Source organism: Mauremys reevesii, linkage group 3 (assembly GCF_016161935.1).
Source record: "Mauremys reevesii isolate NIE-2019 linkage group 3, ASM1616193v1, whole genome shotgun sequence".
Classification (NCBI taxonomy): Eukaryota; Metazoa; Chordata; order Testudines; family Geoemydidae; genus Mauremys; species Mauremys reevesii.
In genome coordinates this window covers 145,291,937-145,317,014 of record NC_052625.1, presented here as the reverse complement: position 1 = coordinate 145,317,014, position 25,078 = coordinate 145,291,937, and the positions used below count along the sequence as shown (strand labels likewise).

General features: G+C 44.2%; 1 protein-coding gene across 5 annotated transcripts in view; it reads left to right on the top strand.

The window, feature by feature from the left end:
• Window positions 1–25,078, top strand: part of LOC120402048 (melanocortin-2 receptor accessory protein 2-like) — a 173,643-nt gene that overhangs the window by 66,237 nt on the left and 82,328 nt on the right. For 3 of the 5 annotated variants that reach the window (XM_039532388.1, XM_039532386.1, XM_039532389.1), the window contains 5 exons: window positions 10,010–10,162; window positions 10,807–10,957; window positions 14,455–14,541; window positions 21,998–22,162; window positions 23,218–23,864. In XM_039532388.1, coding sequence (XP_039388322.1) covers window positions 10,010–10,162; window positions 10,807–10,957; window positions 14,455–14,541; window positions 21,998–22,162; window positions 23,218–23,272 — 611 coding nt within the window. In that variant the 3' untranslated portion in view covers window positions 23,273–23,864. Of the gene's footprint in view, window positions 1–10,009; window positions 10,163–10,806; window positions 10,958–14,454; window positions 14,542–21,789; window positions 21,843–21,997; window positions 22,163–23,217; window positions 23,865–25,078 lie in introns of those variants that run through there. The other 2 variants (XR_005596927.1, XM_039532402.1) reach the window with 2 other exon arrangements.

The window sequence follows — 25,078 nt, the reverse complement described above, 5'->3', positions numbered from 1 at the left end:
TACAGGCCACGACCCAGTACTAGGTCGTGACCTGAACCTTGAAAACACTGATCTACACAACAGTTTTGATGGGCTGGTTGAGAGTTTGATTCCTTTTATCCTCTGATTTTTATAGTTGCACCCTTTTGCCCAATTCCCTCCGTTTGGGGACCACCTTGTCCATTTCCACCAGACTTGGGAACGAATCACTATGGACCAGTGAGTGGATCTTGGAGATCATAACATTGGACTGCACCATCTAATTTTTGACCCTTTCCTCACCTCTCTTCAGGCCTGCCTCTCTCAAACATCTACTAAGACAGGAGGTGGATTCTCTTCTCTAGCTAAGAGTGATAGAGCCAGTTCTTTCTCCTTATTATGGCATGGGGTTCTATACAATATATTTCCTACTACCAAAATAGCACTGAGGTTGGAGGCTGATCTTAGATCTGAGATAGCTGAACAAGTTCACGAAGCCTCAAAAGTTCAAGATGGTGACTCTAGCAGCTTGTGACAGGGTCAGGCCAGATCATAGAATCATAGACTATCAGGGTTGGAAGGGACCTCAGGAGAACATGTAGTCCAGTGGTCCCCAACCTTTCTGTGGCCAGTACCACATTCATGTTTTCAGAAGAGTGTGGCGAGCACCAACAATTTTTCAAGGCTTATTTTGTATTTGTACATTAAATAATATGAAAAACATCATATTTAATATTACATAATATATGAATCCATAAGATAAAAAGGGTAATTTTACATGTAAACGGTATTAATTCAATTATTTGGCAATTACTCTTTCACCTTACCATGTGAATTTGCTCTTTCTTCTTCGAGTGCTTGCTCATATCCATTCCATGTAGGTGTGTGCGCACCACGTGCACGTTCGTTGGAGACTTTTACCCTAGCAACTCAGTGGGTCGGCTGGGCGCCCCCTGGAGTGGCGCCGCTATGGCCGCGGATATATACCCCAGCCGACCCACCCACTCCTCAGTTCCTTCTTACCGCCCGTGTCGGTCGTTGGAACTGTGGAGTGCAGCGTAGCTGACCTCCACCTCCCTAGCATTCTCTCAATTTTCTATTCTCATTGTGTATATAGTTCTCTAAGTTGTTAATTTAAATAGAGTAGTTAGTTTTAGTTGATTAGTTATAGTTTAGTTAGTTAGTCGGGTTCTGGGCTTAGACCCTTCCCGCCCCGGGGCCGGAGCTCATGCCCGGCTCCCCGGGATTCAAGCCGTGCTCGGCTTGCCATCGCCCGATGCCGACGGGGATCCACATTCCTCCTGCTTGAAGTGCCTGGGGGAGTCGCACTTAACAGCTAAGTGCCCAATTTGTAAGTCGTTCAAGCCTCGTACAAAGAAAGAGAGGGACATTAGACTTAAACAACTCCTCATGGAGGCGGCTCTAACCCCTCCGTCTTCAGCACCGAGCGCTCCCCCTTTGGAACCGAAAAGCGGCTCTTCGGCACCGGGCCGCACCGGTGCAGCATCTACTCCTCGGCACCGGATGCCTGCTTCAAAGTCAGGCCACAGCCGCTCGCTCTCGCCGCAAGCGAGAAAGCCTAAGACCCCTGCCGACCCGGCACCGCCCGTGGTGCGGCAAGAGGGCACGGCTCCAACGCACCGGCCGGTGCCTGCAGCCACGGTAGTGCCTGCTGAGCTGTTGCCGTCGACTCCGGTTCGCCAAGGGCCGTCGAGTCCAGCACCTATCTCCCCGGCACCCGCCGCGGTTGAGTTGATTGTCCCATCCACGCCAGAAGTCTGTGAAGTAGCGAGGGACTTGATTGCGATCTCGGATGCGGCACCGCCGCCACCCCCGGCACCACCGGTGCGGGTAGTCCGATCGCTTGGGAAGCCGGCCCTGATCCGTCCACCATCAGTTGGCGCCCCGGACCGGCACTGCTCCTGATCACGGTCCCGTCGCTGTTCAAGATCTCGGCACCGTTCATGGTCGTCCCGCCGCTCGCAGTCCCGGCACCGCTCCTTGGCACGACGCCGGTTGGACTCGCGGCACCGTTCCCGGTCTCGGCACCGTTACCGGCACCGCTCCACTCAGAGTCGCTCTCGACACCGAAGCTCTCGGTCACGGTCGACCTCCCGGCACCGTCCAGGTCGCAGGTCCCGGACCAGATCGCAGCACCAGAGTACCTCATGGCACCATTCCCCAGTGCGCAAAAGCACCAGGTCGGTGGGAACATCTGCCCAAGGCCTATCTGCTCCACCATGGCCTTCTCGACACCCCTCGGCTTCGTCCCGGGCAGGTAGCCTCTACTCCCAAGATCGGGAAGCAGATGTGCCGGAGGCTTTATTCCAGGACTCCCACTCTGAATCGCAAGCAGTTCAGCAGTGGCCTTTTTGGACACCTTGGGCTTACCACCAGGCCCAAGGGGCTCCCATAGTTCCATCTCGGACAGTCCCTGCCGAACGTCGGGCCCCAGAGGCAACAGTGAGTCGCCCTCCGCCAACTTGTATGGATGCTCAGCCATCTCCTACCACCACCTCGCCTGAACACCTGGAGCAGGAGCCCCAACAGGAGGAGCTCATCCAGGAGGTCCTCCGCCCCGGTGGTTCCTCTTCTTCCTCACAGATGAGGCGGTGGCCGTCGCGTCGTCCACGAGCCCGCCCCCACTGGACCTTGTTGCACATCGAGATCTCCTCAGACGAGTGGTGCTCAACATTAACATCGAGATGGAGGAGGTCGCAGAGGTCGACGACCCGGTCTGCAGCATTTTGTCGGCAGACGCGCCTACCAGGGTGGCTCTACCCTTTATCAAGACCATCCAGGCAAAAAAGGACAAGTTGTGGCAAACGCCAGCTTCTATTCTGCCAACGGCGAAAGGAGTCGAGCGGAAATACATGGTGCCATCCCAAGGGTATGAATACCTTTATATGCATCCGCCTCCTTCTTCTCTGGTCGTTCAGTCAGTTAACGACAGGGAGCGTCATGGCCAGCCGGCCCCCCGCACTAAAATCTAAAGAGGCCAGGCGTATGGACCTTCTGGGCCGTAAGGTATACTCGGCGGGCGCCCTCCAGCTGCGCGTAGCCAATCAGCATGCCCTGCTGAGTCGTTACGACTTCAACACCTGGACTGAAATGGACAAGTTTCAGGAATTGCTTCCCTCGGATTCCCGCCAGGAGTATAAAGCCTTCCTAGCAGAAGGGAAAAAGGTGGCAAGGACCTCCTTGCAGGCTTCCCTTGATGCGGCGGATTCCGCGGCCAGGTCTATAGCGACTGGAATCACCATGCGGCGCATTGCCTGGCTCCAGGCCTCCACTCTTCCGCCCGAGCTTCAGTACACCTTGCAGGACTTGCCCTTCGAGGGCAGTGCCTTGTTCTCGGACAAAACCGATTCTAGACTCCAGAACTTAAAAGATGGCAGAGTCAGATGCGCAACCTGGGTATGCACACTCCCGTAACCCAGCGACACACCTACCGCCCTCAGCATTTCCGTCCGTACTTTGTACCCCGACGGGGTCAGGATTTCAATAGACGCCGAGGGCGAGGAGGCCGTAGACGGTATTCGGGCCCTCAGTCCGGTCAGAATCGCGGCTCCTCTAAGCCGCAGTCTGACCCGAAGTCGTCCTTTTGAAGGCGCGCCGGGGGGCAGCATACCTTTTCCTGTCTCGGATCCTTCCCCCCGTTCTCCAACCGCCTCTCTTATTTTTTCCCGGCGTGGTCCCTCTTGACCTCAGATGTCTGGGTTCTGCGCACTGTGAAGCACGGATACCACGTCCAGTTTGCTTCACCCCCGCCTTTCCGCCCTCCCTCCCAGTCCCTCTTCAGGGATCCCTCTCACGAGCACCTCCTTTTACAAGAGGTCCAAACGCTCCTCAATATCGGAGAGATAGAGGAGGTTCCACGGAACGACTGGGGCAAAGGCTTTTACTCCCGCTACTTTCTGATTCCAAAGTCAAAAGGGGGTTCTCGACCTAAGAGGCCTCAACAAATTTCTTGTAAAGTTAAAGTTCCGCATGGTCTCCCTAGGGACCATTATCCCTTCCTTGGATCCCGGGGACTGGAATGCTGCCCTCGACATGAGACGCTTACTTTCATATAGCCATCTTTCCTCCACACAGACGATACCTCCGCTTCGTAGCGGGCCATCGCCATTTCCAGTTTGCAGTCCTACCCTTTGGCCTCTCCACAGCACCTCGAGTCTTCACGAAGTGCATGGCGGTGGTGGCCACCCACCTCCGTCGCCAAGGGCTCCACGTGTTCCCCTACCTGGATGATTGGCTCCTCAAGGGGGCCTCTCGAGAACAGACCGTGGAACATGTGCGAGTGGCATCGGCCCTGTTCACAAACCTCGGCCTGTTGCTCAATACGGACAAATCCACCCTGGTTCCCACACAGAGGCTGGACTTCATAGGAGCGACCTTGGACTCCACTCGGGCCAAAGCCTGTCTCCCTCAGCCAAGGTTCCTGGCGTTGACCATTGTCCGCAGCCTTCAGGCTTTCCCTACGACCTCGGTCCGCACCTGCCTCACTCTGATAGGACACATGGCGGCGTGTACGTTCGTCACCAAGTACACCAGGCTTCAGCTCCGCCCGTTTCAAACATGGTTACATTCAGTGTACCGCCCGGCCAGAGACTCGCTGGATACCCTGGTCACCGTTCCATTGAGTGCACTTCGGTCCCTCGACTGGTGGCTGAATCCCTCCACGGTCTGTGCAGGGCTGCCCTTTCACCCGCCCCAACCAACGCTGTCCTTGACGACGGACGCGTCTTCTCTCGGCTGGGGAGCCCACCTAGGTCATCTGCGCACCCAGGGCCTCTGGTCACCAGAGGAGCTCTCCCTCCACATAAACGTGCGGGAGCTCAGAGCAGTTCGCCTAGCCTGCCAGGCGTTCCGCAGACCTCTGTCCGGCCGTTGTGTCTCCGTCCTTACGGACAATACAACGGCCATGTACTACATAAACAAACAGGGGCGGGACTCGCTCCTCCCCGCTTTGTGCAGAGACCATCCACTTGTGGGAATTTTGCCTGACTCATGTGATCGACCTGGTGGCCTCCTTTCTCCCGGAAGTTCGGAAGACTCTCGCGGATCGGTTGAGCAGATCCTTCCTGTGCCATGAGTGGTCCATAAGACCGGACATTATCCACGCGATCTTCCGCAAGTGGGGCTTTCCCCAGGTGGACCTCTTCGCGACACGTGCGAACAGGAAGTGCCAAACGTTCTGCTCGTTCCGGGGGCACTCTCCAGGGTCGGTCTCAGACGCGTTCCTCATCCAGTGGACGCACCACCTGCTTTACGCGTTCCCCCCTTCCCTCTAGTCCACAAAGTTTTGTTGAAGATCCGGCAAGACGGGGCTCACCTGATCCTGATTGCCCCAGCATGGCCCAGGCAACTGTGGTACTCCACATTGCTCAGCCTCTCGGTATCCCCACCGATCACCCTCCCCCTCTGCCCGGACCTCATAACACAGGAGCACGGGACTCTTCGCCACCCGGACCTCCCCACTCTCCACCTCACGGCGTGGCTCCTGCGTGGCTAGACGCCTCTGAGCTACGCTGCTCCGCCCCTGTGCAACACGCCCAGCAGCAGGAAACCTTCCACTCGGTCCATGTACTTGGCCAAGTGGAAGCGCTTCTCGTTATGGTGTGAGTCACGTGCTTTGGTACCCATGGAGGTTCCCGTTCCGGCCATTTTGGACTACCTGTGGTTCCTTAAGCAACAAGGCCTTGCTATTTCTTCCCTGAAAGTGCACTTAGCGGCCATATCTGCCTTCCACCCTGGTGAACGTGGACACTCAGTGTTCTCTCACCCGGTGGTCATTAGATTCCGCAGGGAGCTGGAACGCCTCTACCCTCCGGTCCGTCGCCCCGCCCCTACCTGGGAAATCAATCAGGTACTGACCAGGCTCATGGGGCCACCCTTTGAGCCACTGGCAACCTGTTCTCTTCTCTACCTTTCGTGGACGACGGTTTTTCTGGTTGCTATTACTTTGGCCCGCAGGATCTCCGAGCTACGGGCCCTGACTGTAGACCCTTCTTACATGGTCTTTCATAAAGACAAAGTGCAGCTAAGGCCGCATCCTGCTTTTCTGCCTAAAGTGGTTTCGGCCTTTCATGCTAATCAGAACATCTTCCTCCCGGTCTTCTGCCCAAAGCCTCGCGCATCTCCCCGAGAGCAGCGCTTACATTCCTTAGATGTCCGCAGGGCACTTGCCTTCTACATCGATCGCACCAGGCCCTTTCGTAAGTCCCCTCAGCTCTTTGTGGCAGTAGCAGATCGTATGAAAGGCCTCCCTATCTCCACTCAGAGGATTTCATCGTGGCTCACGACCTGCATCCGCACGTGCTATGACTTGGCCCATGTTCCGGCGGGCCACCTCACTGCCCATTCCACGAGAGCTCAGGCTTCCTCGGCCGCCTTCCTGGCGCACGTACCGATCCAGGAGATCTGCAGAGCAGCAACCTGGTCCTCGGTGCACACGTTCACCTCGCACTGTGCTTTGGTGCAGCAGTCAAGAGACGATGCCGCCTTCGGTTCGGCAGTTTTGCACTCGGCCACGTCTCACTCCGACCCCACCGCCTAGGTAAGGCTTGGGAATCACCTACATGGAATGGATATGAGCAAGCACTCGAAGAAGAAAAGACGGTTACTCACCGTTGTAACTGTTGTTCTTCGAGATGTGTTGCTCATATCCATTCCACACCCACCCTCCTTCCCCACTGTCGGAGTAGCCGGCAAGAAGGAACTGAGGAGTGGGTGGGTCGGCTGGGGTATATATCCGCGGCCATAGCGGCGCCACTCCAGGGGGCGCCCAGCCGACCCACTGAGTTGCTAGGGTAAAAGTCTCCGAACGTGCACGCGGCGCGCACACACCTACATGGAATGGATATGAGCATCACATCTCGAATAACAACAGTTACAACGGTGAGTAACCGTCTTGTTTTATCTACCTGTAAGAAAAATTAAGGAGTTTTTACAAAATAAATATCATAAACAGTTTTCATCTTATTTATTTACAAAAAGTAAAACATTGTTGAACTGCTGGTCCAAATATATATATTATTCTTACTTTAACATAGAATGAAGCCTGCAGCCCCGGAGTTCTCTGTCGCTGGCAGGCGCGGGCCCGCAGCGTCTCTCTGTCTATGAAGACGGCCTTGTTCTTTGCTGTCATGCTGGCCTGTAGGGTCAAGGAAATTTGAGCTCAGATGGCAGATTCCTCTTTCACCATGTTCTTTGGGGAGAAGGTTTCTTTATGTGCACATCCCAGGTTCTCACCCAAGGTTGCGTCGGATTTTCATCTTAACCAGTCTATCATCTACTGATATTCTTTCCAAAAGCCTCACAATTCTCAGCAAGAATCCCACTTTCATGTCCTTCATTTTAGAAGAGCCTTAGCCTTCTACTTGGATACAACTAAGTAGTTAAGGAGATTACCTAGGTTCTTCATATCTTTTGTGGATAGGTCTAAGGGAAGCCCGTATTTCTATTCAAAGATTTTTGAGATGGGTATCAGGTTGTATCTATACCTGTTATGAGTCTATAGGTGCTCAGCCTGCCCCCGGGAGTGAGAATGCACTCAAGTGACATCTACTGCATTTTTGAAGAATATCCTGGTTTCTGAAATATGTAGAGCTGCTACCTGGGCCTCAATCCATATGTTTTCATGCTGTCCGATCCAAAGCGGCACTTGGCTCTGCAGAACCTATCTTCAGTTGTGGATCCCGTTTTGAAGCTCTTTTCTCCTGGGGATACTGCTCAGAAATCACCTGAAATGGATCACTCATAGGGATCACCTTTGTCTGGTTTATTCTCATCCGTCTCTCCACAAGTGCAAGTCGATGCCACACCATTCTCTTTTGTTGCATTCTTTCCATTTATGGCCAAATAATTTTGTCATGGGATTGGCCCGGTGCATTTTTGGTCTGCCCAGTGGTCGCTTGTGATCTCTGGGGATCCAGTCACTGATGCGGGTTGTCCACCTATTGTCTTGCCTGCGGACTACATGACCTGCCCATCTTTGCTTTGCGTTGTACATTGCCTGCACTACATCGATCACTTCTGTATGCCTTCTGATCTCCTCATTCGGTATATGATCATGGAGCGATATCTTACACATTCGCCTTTCCATTGTTCTCTGGGTGATTGTTCTCTGGTGAATTTTTCTTCCTCTGCTTTCGCCATTGACCAGCTTCCTCTCTGTATATCATTGCTGGCAGAACAGTGGAGTTAAACAGTTCTTTCCTTTTCTTCATGGGCAGTTCATCATCCGTTAGAGACGCCTTTGTTTTGTTGAAACTTGCCTACCCCACCTTTCACCTCCTACTGCAGTCGCCTTTGAATGAGTTGTCTCTACTCAGCTGCTGACCCAGATAAAAGTATTTGTTGACCTCGATTTCTTTCCCATTTACAGTGATGATTCCTTCTGCACAATGCTTATTCTACATCCACTACATCTTCAGCATGTTCACTTCGAACCTGATATCATATGAAAGTGTTTGCAGTTGCTGCAATTTGTTCTCCAGTTCTACTGTGTCCTTTGCCAGTAGTACACAATCATCAGCAAAGAGAAGATGTGTTAACTGTTCTCCATCAATTCTGATTCCTTCTTCCCAGTTCAAATTTCTTGAACAGCGACTCCAGTGCTGCTGCGAACAGCTTTGGTGAGATTGTCACCTTGTCTGACTCCTCTGCTATAGTAATAATGCAGGAGACATTGAATAATGTTATCTCCGTCGAGCAACTGTGGTTAATTTCTTCCAGCAGGTTGATGTACCTCAGGTCAATTCTGATTTCATTAAGCACGTTGAGTACTGCGTTAATCTCCATATAGTCAAATGCCTTTTTGTAGTCAACAAATGCAATACACAATGGTACTTTGGCAGCTCATCGAAAAATGCAAGGAATACAAACTGAGTGGATGTGATCAATTGTCGAATACCTTGAGTGGAAACCAGCTTGTTCTCTGCTTTCATGCATTTCAAGATCCTTCTTAATCTGAGTATGACATGGGTGAAGACTTTATACACTTGTGAGAGGAGTGTGATTGGACAGTAGTTGCTCAGTTCTTCTGGATTGCCTTTTTTCATCAGTAGTTTTGTTTTCAATTTCTTCCATGCATCTGGAACACGCTTGCTATTGATGTAGATGGTGAACCATTGCACCAATGCTTTGAAGAGAGTATCTTCCCCTGCTTTGATACACTCTGGCCAAACATCGTCCACTCCTGGACTCTTCCCTCTCTTTTTATGTTACGAACTGAGTATTCAATTTCTTCCCACATAACATCGGGAGCAACTTCTGTAACCTGCTGCCTTGACATGTACGCTGGTGTACAGTGTACGAATAGGGATGCTACTGAAAATAGAGGAAACATTGCCTGTGCAGTAACTGTAGTTCTTCAAGATGTAGGTCCCTGTGGGTGCTCCACTGCTGCCCTCCTTTCCCTCTGCTTTGGTTGTTCCTTAAAGGATTTTCTTACTTAATAGAGAAGAACTGAGGGAGGTTTGCCCGCGCACCCATGTATAACCTCGGTGTCTGCCATGAGGAGGCATAGGGCATGTGTGAGGGCTGAACAGGCAATGCTAGCTAGAAATCTCCAATCAAGGGCACGAGAGGCAAATGTGCATCTGAGGTGGAGCATCCATAGGGACACATCTCGAAGGACGTATGTGTGTGGTGCTATGTATTAAGATAAAGGGTTTTTTCGGCATAAAGTAATTGTTTGAGATAGAGTGGAAAGGCTCTGGGTGGGGATGCAGCTACATCAACACATTTTACGCTGGGTAGTAGGCTTAGTCCTTGAGCTAGCTGGAGTTAGTAAATTAGCTGAGACTTGTCTTATAATAAGTTTGTATAAATCTGAAATAGCACTCGGCTACATTTTACTTTTTTTTGTTTCTGTTTAATGCTAAAACCTGTCTTATTAAAAAAAAACTTAAAAATTTGGAACAGCGGCTGAGCAATTATAGGAGTAGACAGGCTGCTTAATGAATATGATCACATTAAAATCACTTGCTATGAGTCTTCTTTTGTGCTAGAAGTTTCATTTTGTGATTTTCTTCTGTTTGCATAGGTACTGAGATAGTGAAGCCATATACACCTGTATCTTGTTCTTTGAAATCTGATTTCAAAGAACCATCTCACCATGATAGTACACACCTAATTTTAATGATCAAAATTTATCCCAGTGGACTTTTCACACCAGAACTTGACCACCTACAAATTGGTAAGTGTTTTCTTGCACTAAATCATGTTATATGTATGTTTCCCACCACAGGCTGTTCAAGTTGGTACTCACATATGTGTGTTTTCTCCTTTGTGCCCTTGTTACATTTAATATTTAAAACCTTATTCCTTTAGCCATATCCGATGTAGTTTTGTTAGGAACTGTGTGCTGTAAAATATTCACATTGGGGTCTTCACTTCCAGAGTTTTCCCCTAAATAATTATAGCTAGCTTATTGTAAAGTTTCTTTCTATGTACATTATTTACAGTTTCTCTGCTACTGGGAAAAAAACTTAGGTTTATTTTTGTGTGATTGATGTTAGCACAAACCTCAGTGCTTATTGCTCAAGCGCAAGACACACTTTTGACTTTGTCATCACTAATCTAAACCATGGCTCTGTGTGTATTTATACCAAAAAAAACCAAATACCCCACCAAAACATTACATTGCACATCCAGTTTTTCTTTGGTGACAGAATGAGAGATGATGAACCACATGGGACAGATATTAGTCATGTCAGTGCTGTTCTTGAAAATGCTCAGATTCTACAGTGATGAGGGCAGCATAAGAGCTTGTATAGAACAGATCACCAATATTCTGACTTCCACTTCAGTAACGTTTACTGTTCTGTTTTTGTTATATAGGAGACTATATTTCCGTGAGCAATTCTGAAGGTAGCTTCAAGAAGTCGCAAGTTCAAACTTTAGAAGATCTCTTTTTATTGGCAGCAGGCACAGGCTTCACACCAATGGTTAAACTACTGAACTATGTTCTGACTAATGTTTGTAGTCTGAGGTTAGTATACTCCTTATGGCTTAGGCACCAAACCAGATTAATTTTTAATGAGGAAGTAGAGGGTAAATGACTGAAATCAGTTCTATAGGAATAACAGAAAATAGATTAGGAAGTGTTGTACCTTGGTGTACTGTAAAGCCTGGTCTGTTTCAGGGAAATTTTTCCCTCATCTGTGGACTTTGGGAGCTCAAGCGTAGATGGTGACTGGATACTGCTGGTGTTTCTCATTGGTAGCAGATGGTATATAACTGTCTCTTGCCCAGTGGAATCTGAAAGATCAGTGTCTTAGTTATCTGGAAGAACGTTTGGATAGTACTGCTAGTTAGGTGTGTTGGGGATACCTTATCCTTAATTCTGAGAAAACAAGGCCTTGTTGGAGGGTAAAGGTGGTTATGGAGGTTCTATGATTCTTTTGCATTCCCTGCTTATTCACTACTGCTCAGCAAGTCCACTGACAGTGAAGAATCCTGGCATTACTTTTGACCTTATCCTTTCCATAGGAGATCATGTTTCATACATAGTATGAAAACTATTTTGCATGCATAGGCTCTTCTCTTATTTATCCTATGAACTTGCTAAAGGAGTCCAGAGTCGCTTATTGTGGTGTTCTCAACAGGGCTTCTATCACTTTGTCCAGAGTGCAGCAACTTGTTCTCGCATTGGTTTGAGTGACTGATTATTTTCTACGTGTCTTCTGGGTTTTATAAGGAATGCCTATAAAATGTTGGATTGACTGTAAGTTGGTACCATTGGTATTTAAATTGGTGGTGGGCCATGTGTATTTCAAACAATCTACTTAAACTTGATGGTACTGACCACAATTGGCTCCTTATTACCTGTCCTTCATATTTCTTGAAACCCCACTTTCTTTTCTAAAAGTTGCAAGAGTGGTGCTTTTAAATTTTTTTTTTTTTATTGTGTGGACTGTCACGCTGGATGTTTAATATAAAACCAAATTACATTCATAATGCATTTTTCCACTGTATTGTGTTCTAAAAATGTCCATGTTAAATTGCCCCATCTTTGGTCCCCAGATTTTCTCATGTTCAGACATTTTTCTTTTAATCTAACAGAGAAAAATACCTTTAGATCTGACAGTTTAGCTATACAACATACTGTAATATATTTGACAATGATACAATGAATTGCCAAAAAAGGCTTTGTAGAATTGCAGCTGTTAGATTTGAAGGAACTTGCAGATTTAATTATTTGATGCTGATTTCTCACAAGAGTAAGTAAAAAAGACTGACTGCTTTTTTTAGGAAGAGAGAAGGTGGTAGAAAATCAGGACTTGCAGTAAAACAAAAAAAGCTTTATCTTTCCAAGTGAATATTATCACAGTCCTAAAGGTTATATTCTAGAAATGCACTTTGGACCTAATTAAGAGTCTGCTAACTTCAATCTTATTTTGTCCTTTGACACCAGAGTATTTTGCAGTTTGACTACCAGTAAGACCAGAGCCCTTTGAATCACGCCCGTGGCTCCGGCAGCCGGGCTGGGGCCGGGATTTAAAGGGTTCAGAGCTCCCACGGCTGCGGGGAGCCCAGAGCCCTTTAAATTTCCCCCCGCAGCTCCGGCAGCCGCGCTGGGGCCAATTTCCCCCCCCCCCCCCCGTAGCTCCGGCAGCCACACTGGGGCCAGGATTTAAAGGGCTCAGAGCTCCCATGGCTGCAGGGAACCCAGAGCCCTTTAAATCCCAGCCCCAGCCCAGCTGTTGGAGCTGGTGGGGGGCCCTTTAATTTGCCCCGGAGCCCCCAGCCACCTCTGCAGCTGGGAGCCCTGGGTTGATTTAAAGGCCTTGGGGCTCCCAGCCACAGCTGGTGCCCCAGGGCCTTTAAATCTTGAGAGGCCCCTCCTCTTCCGGTTGAGGCCACACACCCCTCAGGACTCTGGCAGTACCGGTAAGTCCTGTAAGTTATTTTCACCCGTGCCAGAAGCCCTCATTGTCCAGGAAGGTTTTCAGTAATTACTGGCCAAAGTAGCAGATGCTGAAGTGGGATGCAGCATCAACACATTTGACAGTGCTTAATTATTGTAACAAACTTAATTTTCTTCATTTCCAAGGAAATTGAGATCTGGGGTTTTATATTGAACCTAGTTTGTTTTGTGCCAACCACTCACCTAGCATAAAAATTATTTCTAAAATCTCTTTTTTTTGTCCCCAGCTGGCTATTTCCCAAAACCCTATATACTATTGAAATCCTCTTTTGAATTGTGTGACATCTAGAATTCTTGGAACTCTTCTCTTCTCCATCTAACTCCAGTGATGAAGTAGACGTGACACAAGAACTGTTTCCTTTTTTCCCGGAAGCAGAAAATGAGCTTGCTGTTATAGCAGATCATTCTCTGCTTAAGTTATGTTTGGCTTCAGTCAGTATTGGAAAGAGAGGTTTCCCAGAAATGTGAAGTATGCCCTAGCTGCAACAGAGAATATGAAATATTGCACAATGCAGCATTTTTAAGGCTGTATATATGCAAAGGAGACAATAAAGATCCTCTTTCTTAAGGGCTTGTCTACATGGGGAAATTAACTGGCATAGCAGAATAACTCCCTCTTTGGACACTTTTTTATTCTGGAATAACTCTAGCACTTTAAATTCACACCCTACCTTATTCTCAAGTAATTTCCCTACATAGATAAGCCCTAAGAGTACCTGTGATAAGTGAAAGTGCTGGGAGGGGGGAGCTTCCTTTTATGGTCACTCAGGCAGCCATTTAGCTATAAAATCCCTCTTGGTAGCTGTTCTCTACTTGCTTTACCTGTAAAGGGTTAAAAAGTCTGGCTGCATGCATAGGTAAAAGGAAGTGAGTGGGCAACTGGCCAAAAGAACCAACGGGAAGGCTAGAACTTTTTTAAAATTGAAACAAGACTCCCCTTTTGTCTGTCTGCTCTCCGGAGAGAGGAGACGCAGAGCAGGAACAGGGCTGAACTATGCTGTAGGAAGCTTTAAGCCAGGTATGAAAAATCATCAAATCATACCTCAGAATTGCTTATCTGAAACCTCAGATATGTACCGGTAAGTAAATCAGGGAATGTCTAGGAAGACGCGATTAGGGTTATTTCTTTTATTTCTTATTGTGCTAACCCCCAAATGTTTTTGTTTTGCTTGTAATCTTTAAGCTGAACCTCAAGAGAGCTATTTTGATGCTTAATTTTTGTAATTTTTTTTAAGATCTAGCAAAAAGCCTAAGTTCCAGATGTATTTTCTTTCTTTTTGTTTTTAATAAAATTTACCATTTTTAAGAACAGGATTGGTTTTGTTTGTTTGTTTTTTTGTGTCCCAAGAGGTTTGTGCATATGTTTAATTAGCTGATATTTATTAAAATATACTATTGAGACACTAAAGAACAACTTTTAGGTAGGTATATAGTCCTGTTACTAAAGCCTGTGGAATTCCTAAAAAATTCAACATTCTTGTTCTTAAGAGAATATAGGTCTTAAATAACTGCATAATTAAATGTGTTCTGTTGTGTGTGTTCTGCTTTGTTTTTTTAAGGACAGTGAAGTTGATGTTCTTCAACAAAACAGAAGATGACATACTTTGGAGAAACCAGCTGGAGCAGTTAGCCCTGAAAGATAAAAGGTATTAAATAGTTTGATAGAATTTAATTTATAAATTATTTATTTATATTATTGTAGCACCTAGGTGCTCTAATCAGAGTCCAGGACTCCATGATGCTAGGTGCTGTACAAAAACAAAACAAAGATGGTCCCTCAAAAGCTTACAATCGATGGATATTAAGAGACAGGGGAGTACAAGGAAACAATGAGACAGTACTGGCCAGTATGATAGTGGTCTCTGTTCACTAGCAGTTTAACTATTGTGAGGTGAAAGGGAGAATTTCATGGAAGACTTCAGAAGATGATATGCTAGTTTTTGCAGATGTTTATGGGGAGCTCCTCCTAAGCATGAGGGACAGCATGGGAGAAAGCACAAAGGTGCTTGTATGAAAATGTAACAAGTGGGTGATGGAGACTGGCATGATGGACCAAGTGGAGGTGGAAGCTGACATCTTGATAGAGTGTGAGAGATCGTAGGGTGGGGATATGCCTGGAAAGTGAAGACAAGTAGTATGTGTGTTTTATGCAATTGAGAAAAGGGAGCCAGTGGAAGAATGCAAAAAGAAGGTGTTGACATGGTCAAAGTAACAGGCTAGGGAAATGATCTTTGCAGAAGTATTTTGAATTATAAAGCAATAATACATTCCTCCATATTTACCACTTATCTGGCCACATGTCCACTTGCATGTAGGTGGTCCAGTATGCAAGGTTGCACCTTCACTTCCTCCAAATACGGCTCAGGACAGCTTAGTGCCCAACTCTTCATCCCTTGAGCGGATTGGTCTGTCTTCCTCAACTGGTCTTGGACTCCTTGTAGTGGTGGACTTGTCTAGAGAAGGTTTACCAGGGCATTCACTTTGCCTGGCCCTTTGCCAACCGCTCAGTTGTCAGTGGTGCCTCCCTGATAGTTTGGGTCACTGGAAGCTCAAGGTCTGAGGTCAGAGTAGGAGTCCTTACTGCATATCAGGCCATCTACAATGCATATCATGCTCTTCCGGACTGTATCAGGGGCTCAATGGTTCAAATACTGTGAAAATATCATCACAGTATATTATGTGAAGATGCAAGGGGGAGCACACTTCAGCATGGTCTGCCAGGAGGCAATCAGGTTGTGGCAGTTCTGCATCAAGGAGAGTATCACTCTGATAGCTGACCACTTGCCCTGGGGTCCAGAATCATCTCATGGACCATCTCAGCAGGAATTTTTCCCAAGTCACAAGTGGTCTCTGAAGACAAGTGTCCTTCAGGTCATTTTCGCAGTTTGAGGTATTCAGACAATTGATCTGTTTGCTACAAGAGACAACAGGAAATGTCATCTGTTCTGCTCTTGAGGGGGTCTCGATCCGGGCTTCCTGTCTGACACATCCCATCTAAGCTGGCCGTCAGCTCTCCTGTATGCCTTTACCACAATCCCAATCATTCTATAGGACATCCACAAGCTGAAGACAGATTGGGCCAAACTCGTTCTCTTTGCTCCAATGTGGCCGAGGCAGTGCTGGTTCTCCAGCCTTCTCGCAGTTCAGCCTCCCATACCATTTCCTCTCCACCCTGACCTACTCACTCAGAATCATAGCCGCACCTTGGGTCCCATGCTCAGATCCCTACATCTCATGATGTGACTGATTCATGGCTGAATGAGACAAAAGAATGGTGTTCGGTGACTGTTCCAACACGTCCTACTCAACAATAGAAAGCCCATTACCAGAATTGCTTATTCAATTAAACAGAAGCGGTTTTTAGTGTGGTCATTCTCCCTTGGAGTTCAACTGACACTGGCTTCTATTCAGGACATTTTGGAGTACTTGCTGCACCTTCAGTCGTCGGGATTTACACTTATCTCATTAAGGGATGGCTATCAGTGTTTCATCCTCCCATTCAGGGAAGATCAGCCTTCTCCAATACCATGGCAGCAAGATTCTTAAAAGGGCTTCTTCTTCGTCTCCATCATCCGGTCCAAAAAGCCGGTTCCTCTGTGGGACCTTGACATTGTCCTGGTGGCTTCAATAGGATCTCCATTTGAGCCCCTAGCATCTTGTCCCTTTCCACTTTTGTGTCAGAAGATTGCATTCTTGGTAGCAATAACATCCAGAACGAGAGTCTGAGTTGCAGGCGCTAATGGCAGAGCCAGCTTACACACAATTCTGTAAGGACAAAGTGACTTTATGATTACACCCCAAATTTTTGTCTAAAGTGGTTTCTCAGTTTCATTTTGAATCAGGCTTTATATTGACCTGAGTTCTTAAGTAAGTTACATTCATCTCTGGAGGAGCAGCGTCTCCATACATTAGATGTCAGGCAATGTCTAGCCTTTGGTCTAGACAGAACTAAATTGTTTCATTCTTCACCTCACCTGTTGTGTGCCATATGCAGATTGTCACAGCAGTCTCTAAATGGATAAAATCCTGTCTCAAGACTGCATATGCAATAGCTTCAGCTATGGCGCCTGCAGGTGGAGGCAGGGTGCAGAGTTGCCTAGGAGCAGCTGGGACAGGTCGCCGCTTGCGGGAAGCTGCCCGAGGTGAATGGCCCCCGGATCCAGCACCCTAAGCCCCGCACCAACTGGACTGTAAACAGGCATTTCAGTGAAGATCAGAAATGCCAGTTTATAGAGCTTTCTGCTTGGTGAAGTGCCGGATAAAACAGCTTTTACTGTATCATTATTGCGGTGTGAAAAATGTTTCTCTGGAGTCTGGAACTTGGCTATACTTTAATGAAGAAATTTTCACCTTGACAAAAAATAATTGACTACCCCTGATTTATTTTTTGAAATATGTGTAAAATAAGATAAATGTCAGGGATGTGTTTCTTTAAACTTTTAAAGTGGGAGATGGGATTTAATGTAGCAGAAAAATGAGTTGAGCATTAACAACTTCAGGGGGTTACTTTGTTCTGATGCTCTCTTGATTAATTAGGACTAGAACATTCCAAGGTCTAGAGAATGTTATGTGCATAACAATCTGCTGTAGATTCTCGTGGAGAGAGGATAGTAGTAAGCTTGACTCAAACAAAGTTTTTCTTAATTTGAAAATGCCAAATATGGTGTCACTTTTTACAGTGACATTTTCCTCCATGTGTATTCAGAATAGTATTTACTTAGTGCCGAAAATGTGTTTTACTGCTTTCTACTTTCATTAGCGCTGAAAAAGAACACCTCTATGGAACAGCAGATTGCAGATTCTATTCCATTATGTGCACCTTCAACAGAATTGTTCAGTTAGTTACACTCCCGTGCAAATCCTTTGAAGGCAGTGGCTTTCCACAGGAGTTAAAGGCATAACATGGCTTGAAGAACTTTATAAATGATATGGTGTATGAGATGTAAAGAACCCAGCATGTCTGTCAGAGACCAGGCTGAATTTTCAGGGCTGGTAATAAGAAAAATCATTACTTATAAAACATGTTTGTTATGGAAACAGTTGTGACAGTCAACCTCACAATGCTATTTTCACAGTATCTTTTCAGGGAGGAGAATTGCAGTTTAAGCAAATCAGGGTTGTTCCATGACATTTACTGCAAGTGTATATTCTAAGATGCACAATGCAAGGACTATTTTTGCAAACTTTTCCTGACCGGGTAGGTCGATCAGGGTATAGAATGGGCATGGGGGAAATACTTTTTTTTTTTTTTTTTTTTTTTTTTTTTTTTTGGGCGATTGGGTGATTTTTCTTCTGGAGTTCAGTTTAAGTGGCTTACAGCATTAGGTGTTATCTGTACATACAAATTATTGTGGATCATGAAATACTAAATATATATTATGACAGCAATTAATATATTGATAAATTAGTAAAAGCCAATTTAAGTTAAAACAAACTTAAAATGTTCAAAATAAATATTTAGGCAACTTGGCACTGAGTAGCTTTCATTTTAAAAATTTAAATGTTCATAGTAATTGGTTATAATAGCTATTGGGAATTAAATAGAAAATACACTCCTTTTAAAACGAAGTAGCAGTTTGATGAATAACTGATTTACAAACTTTCATACTATGATTGTATCATTGTGGAGATATTTTAGTTTCTACCAGGTTAAGGTTGAAAAAACCTTATAATGGAAGGTTGAATAAAAGCTCACTTCATGGACATTTTACTAACTTGTGCATTTTAACTGCAGAATGGATTGGTTTACAAATGGCAAATTAGTTTCACAAGGATGGTATCTACCTATAAACTGATTGCTATGAAGGTTGCAACTTGCACAGTAATCCTGTCAATTATGAAATGTTAGAAAGTTGAAACAAACCCAATGAAATTCTCAGGCAAAAGTTTAACCTGGAGTTAAGGCACTTCATTTTGGTGGGGAGGGAAAACCCTTGAGAATGGGAGTTTTCGAGGGGAGAAAACCCACAAATGATGTCTTGGAAATCCAAAGTTAAGATTTTACTTATTATTTCTACTTGTAACTGTGAGATTTGGGGGGGTCACCTGTTATATCCTTGGGGGCAGTCGGTTTAGGAAGAAATCACTTGAGGCCAGAGAGCAGACAGCTAACAAAGCTACCATTTATTTACAGACACGCTCACCTGACCAGCTGACCAGGTCAGCTGACCTGAAGCTGGCTGGGCTATCCCCATATAATCTAACTCAGTTGCCATAGGAACAAAAACTATGACAACCAAATACACAACATCACCCAGACAGGTGAGGGGTTCTGTCACTGCCTGCCTTGTAACCTGGGAGTGTCTTGTGGCTCACATCCCTGACACCAGTAACCTGCCCGCAAGCACAGGCCTCACCCTGGCTTCTGTCAGACTAGTTACTCCCTGTAGGATGACACCATCAGCCTTTCTAGTCCTGAGCCTCCTCAAATCCATCCTTCCTGAGTTCTTAACTACCAGATACTTGGACTTTCCCCCTCTGGTTATCACCATCAAAGGTGTGAAACTAGCCCCCCATAGCCAGTTATCAGTTCACTTGGGCCCCCATGCTCCACAGAACTTACATAACAAACCCTGCTTGGGGTAAAAATAAACAAAAGGTTTATTTAATAGAAAAAGATTCAAAGATGAAAAGATAAGGGAGAGCAAACATACAAGTAATACAGTAAATAAACAGATGAATCTTCAGGCTTTACACTTCTGTATTAGATAAAATCCCTTTTCTAATACAGGTTGCCTATTGCCTTTGAATAGTTTCCCAGCTTACACCCTAGCCATGGGGAGGATCCAGTATTCAGAGACAGTCTGCCACCTTTGAGACTGTCCCTCAAGTTCTGGAAGAAAACTCCAGTTTTAAGCCTCCTATTTAAAAGGCCCCTTTCCCTTTCTTCTGGCATGGAGACTCATGGTTTGGGGCAAACATCTGGCTTAGTAGGTGCTACTACCTGTCTGATAACTCACTGTCTTACTGTGAAGTGGAGCCGGAGTTTTAGCCCAGATTTCTTTCCCATCCTGTGTTGTCAGGTAGTGACTGTCTTGGCAGTCAGCCTTTAGGGGTGGAAGAGGTAAGTGTGTCATGGAAGTCATTAGGTCTAAGATGCATCAGAGTGGATTTATTATAAATCAGTGATTTATATCACCAATTTTAACCATGATTTAAATGAGCAAGTAAGAAACCAGGAGGATACATTATATCTATATACATTTTTTTTTGTTTTGTTTTCATCAAAAAGTTTAGTAGTAATTGGACATCTAACTTAATGAATGCCAGTGAAAATGAGGTAGGATCAGAGGCTAAAATAGGGAAAGAACAAGTTAAAAATTACTTAGACAAGTTAGATGCTTTCAGGTCTCCAGGTCATGATGAAATACAGCCTGGAATTCTCAAGGAGCTGACTGAGGAGATATCTGCGCCATTAGCGGTTATCTTTGAAAAGTCACGTAAGATAGGTGAGATTCCAGAGGACTGGAAAAGGGCAGATATAGTGCCCATCTATGAAAAGGGAAATAAGAACAACCCGGGGAATTACAGACCAGTCAGCTTAACTTCTGTACCTGGAAAGATAATGGAGAAAATAATTAAGCAATCAGTTTGCAGACACCTAGAAGATAATAAGATAAGTCACATTCAGCATGGATTTGTCAAGAACAAATCATGTCAAACCAACCTAATAGTTTTCTTTGACAGGGTAACAAGCCTTGTCGATAGCAGGGAAGCGGTTGATGTGGTATATCTTGACTTTAGTAAAGCTTTTGATACTGTATCACATAACCTTCTCATAAACAAACTAGGGAAATACAGCCTAGATGGAGCTACTATAAGGTGGGTGTATAACTGGTTGGTAAACTGTCCCCAAAAAGTAGGTATTATTGATTCACAGTCAAGCTGAAAGGGCATATCGAGTGGGGTCCTGCAGGGCTCAGTTCTGGGTCCAATTCTGTTCAATGTCTTCATCAATGATTTAGATAATGGCATAGCGAGTGCACTTATAAAGTTTGCAGACGATACCAAGCTCGGAGGGGTTGCAAGTGCTTTGGAGGATAGGATTAAAATTCAAAATGATCTGGACAAACTGGAGAGATGGTCTGAAGTAAATAGGATGAAATTCAATAAGGACAAATGCAAAGTGTTCCTTCCAAAGTGGAGTAATCAGTTGCACCCATACAAAATGGGAAATGACCTATAAGGGAAGATTGAAAAAAATAAGGGCAGTTTAGGTTGGACATTAGGAAAAGCTTCCTAACTGTCAGGGTAGTTAAACACTGGAATAAATTGCCAAGGGGGGGTTGTGGAATCTCTGTGCTCTTAAGATTTTTAAGAGCAGGTTAGACAAACACCTGTCAGGGATGGTCTAGCTAATACTTGGTCCTGCTATGTGTGCAGGGGACTGGACTAGAAGACCTTTCGAGGTCCCTTCCATAGTTTAACTGACATTTATTCATATTCTTAATGTTTATGTTAGAAAATGGTGAATGATGCACTGCTTACTAGGTGATTCATTTTTTACTTGAGGTTTGTGTCAAGCGCTATTTGGATAGAAATTCAAAGTCAATTAAAAATGCACAAGAACAGCATTGTAAAATTATATTTATTAATTAAAATATGCTGGATACACAAGGAAAAAGTTTATCAAAAATGTTTCAAAACATGTTTTGCATGCAAAACTAACCAATTTTATTAAAGAAAAGAAGTATGGAACCAATTGTTTCTGGCCACTGTGTGGTTCAAGATTTAGAACTAGTAAAGATCAGCTATAAATAAGCATTATGTGTAAGAGGACGTGGAAAACATCTTTTTCAGCTCCCAGTTGATTTCTCAACTTTGAATGAACTAGTCATTCAACTGAACTAGTTGAATAAAGTGAAATGAAGAAAATATTCTTTCTATACCCGCAGGAGATTACTGCTGTCAAAAGATGGTTTAGCACTTCAACAAACTCTGGTTCCAGGTAATAAGCCAGTAAATTCCACCAGTTCAGTGGTTTGACTTTCTTTAAAATTTGGCAGCAAACATATCTATGATTTTATCTACCCTGAGCTACATTGATAGTGCTAGAGATGTCTGTATGGAAGCAATATATTTACATTTCCTCCTCTTTTGCAGGTTTGAGGTTCAATTTATTCTCTCAGAGCCAAAAAAAGAAGGGACTGGCAAACAGGGAAAAATTTCTTCATCTCTCCTTTCTGAGTTTGTGAAAAGAAGCAAAAAAGACTCCAAAGTACTTATTTGTGTCTGCGGTCCAGCACCTTTCACAGAGCAAGGAATACAGTGAGTGTAAAAATAATTATTCCTGTGCCTGAGGTGAAATATATAATTTTACCCCCTTTTAGAATTTCTAAAACAGTGCTTTGAATTTTCCTTATAGGCGAGTAAAACCATTTTTATAAATGTTTGTGTTTATTAAGCAATAGATAATTACAAAAGGATAGAATACAATCATAGGGAAAATCTTGTTTTTTAAACTAATGTTGCATACTATGTGCCATTCTTTTTATGTAATATAGGTTACTAAAATTTTATGACCATATTATCTTAAAACTTATAGAAACATCCATTCATGCAAATATTAACTACAGCCCAAGTTTCACCAAGTTGTTTAAGCTTTTACTCTTAACAAAATATCACTTTCCAGTTATTTTTTGTAACTACATCACACGTTTTGATAGATCTAAGTGTTGTTTAATAATTCTGAAACTCATCACTTTTTCCAAATGGGATTATGTCTCTGATGTACTGGGATTACTGAAAAGAGCTGTCTAAGTGATGCCAATTTCTGATAGCGTCAGCTAAGTCAGAATTGAATTTGAAGAAGTTGTTCTGTTAAAATCCTGTAGAAACATTAAAGTTTTTGGTGCATTTATATTCATTTTATAGCTGTACTAAAAATCTATGGAATATAAAAAAAGAAAAGATGCAAAGAAAACAAGCACATCCATCCTCAAAACAGTGGGCCAAATATCAACACTGGATATATCTGTTGAAGTCAGAGCAGTTTCATAGATCTAAAAATATTTAATCTGACCAATATATTTTATCTCTAATTTTTTTTTTTAAGATTTCAGTGGGAACTAAATCTGAGATACTTCAAAATATTACACATTCTCAAATAAATTTGTTAGTCTCTAAGGTGCCACAAGCACTCCTGTTCTTTGTATGGACATGGAGTTTGTTCTTAATGTATTTGCATAGCCAGACTGATTTCAGTAGGTCATCTTCTGGAAAAAGAGAGACACTGTTGCTGAAATGCAAACTGTTTAGCTTTACTGTTCTGCAATTCATATTTCCTTACATGCGAAGTAACAAATTTGATTACTGACTTTCAGGTTTCTGCAGGATCTTGGATATTCCAAAGAAGAGGTCCATAGTTTTACTGCATAAAACAATATGAGGATATGACTGTTTAATTCATCAATCTTCTTTATTTACATTCATAAATAAGTTTAAATTCTTTAAAAAAAATATTTTGTATGCATTAAAATTTGACTCTTGGTATCAAAATATTTCTTGAATAGTATATGCATTTGGGGTAAAGGAATTTTATACTGTTTTCTTGCTTTTGTATTTTTGCTAATACTTACAGTTTAGCTAGGATATTAATTTATTGCAGAGGCAAGTAAATGTGAACAGTGCATATTAGATATTTAGTTTTGTTAGCCTAGAACTCTTTCCTCATAGCTCTGATTTATTACCATCCTAAGTGCTGATTATATAGATTTTTACTTGAAACACTTTTCTTTACTGTAAAATGTCTTAGCAATACTGTCTGAATTTATATATTGCACTGTTAACTCAGGTAAATGATCACCTACACTATGTTCTTATTGGTATCATGAAACTGTGTTTTACTTTTAAGTGATCAAAACATGTTCTTGTCCTTGTACATAATATTGATAAATAAGGTGCTCATATGTATGGCAAACTGTGAGTAAAGATGCACTAAGTAATAAAAAGGTAAATATTGGATACTTGTTAGAATGCACACGGTGAGTGGCGTATCACTGTCATATATGATAAAGTGGAAGACAGATGGGAAGGATGATCCGGTGGGCAGGGCACTAGCCTAGGACTTGGAGACCTGGGTCCAAGTTCATGCTGCACCACAGACTTCCTGTGTGACCTTAGGCAAGGCATTTAGCCACAGTTCCTCATTTCTAAAATGAGTATAATAGCACTTCCTTGCTTCACCACTGGTGTGAGGATAAATACATTTGATTGTAAGATGCTCAGATACTACAGTGATGGGGGAATATATAAGTACCTTAGATTATGACATAGATTGCAATACGTTAGATTGTTTGGGTCTGTGCCTCTGTTCTCCAGTTATTCAAGGTTAAGTATTGGGTCATATGACCATAATTTACTACAGAGTGATATTTTGAAGAGACAGCAGAGATAATCAGCAAAACTATTTACTTTTGCCTGGTTTTAGGATTATATGAAGCCCCAGCTATTGCAAGTAATGTTGCCCATACACAAGCTTCTCTTGTGGCTTTTAATATTCTTGACATGCTACTTTACAAATCTGAATGGGTATATCTGTCCTGCTTCAAAATCCTTGTTAACACCAGGCTTGCAATGGAAGCATCCTTGATTCAGCACACATAAAAGGAGCGTTAGGGTGACAGTAACCACTTTTGTCAAAAGCTGAAACTGATACGTGCCAGTAACTGGCTATCCCAAATTGAACCCTCTGAGACAAATGAAAAGAAACAGTCAGTTTGCTAGTGCTCTTTCTTTACATAAAAAGGCTATAAGTGGAAATGACAATATTATTACACTGCGTTTCCTAGCAGAAGACAGGTTTTTGGACCATCGTGACAGCCTGTCACTGAAAACTTTTACAGTTCTGCCCGACTCTACTAGCAGAATGCTTCAGACATTTTCTAATTATAGTAATTAATGGTCCCTCAGCTGGCTTAACAGTTCCCCCATCTAGCTTGATAGCTGGCCTTTGAACTAGAGTATACCTTTTAGAAAGATTTCCAGTTTTGATTTAGGCCTGGGCTACATGGAAAAGTTTCATCGGCATAGCTACATTGGTCAGGGGGTGTGAAAAAGCCACACTCCCACCTGATGTAGGTATGCCGACAAAAACCCCAGTGTAGACACAGCTATGTTGACAGAAGAAGGCTTAAGTCAATGTAGCTAACTTTTTGGGAGTTCCTACACTGAGAAAAATGTCTT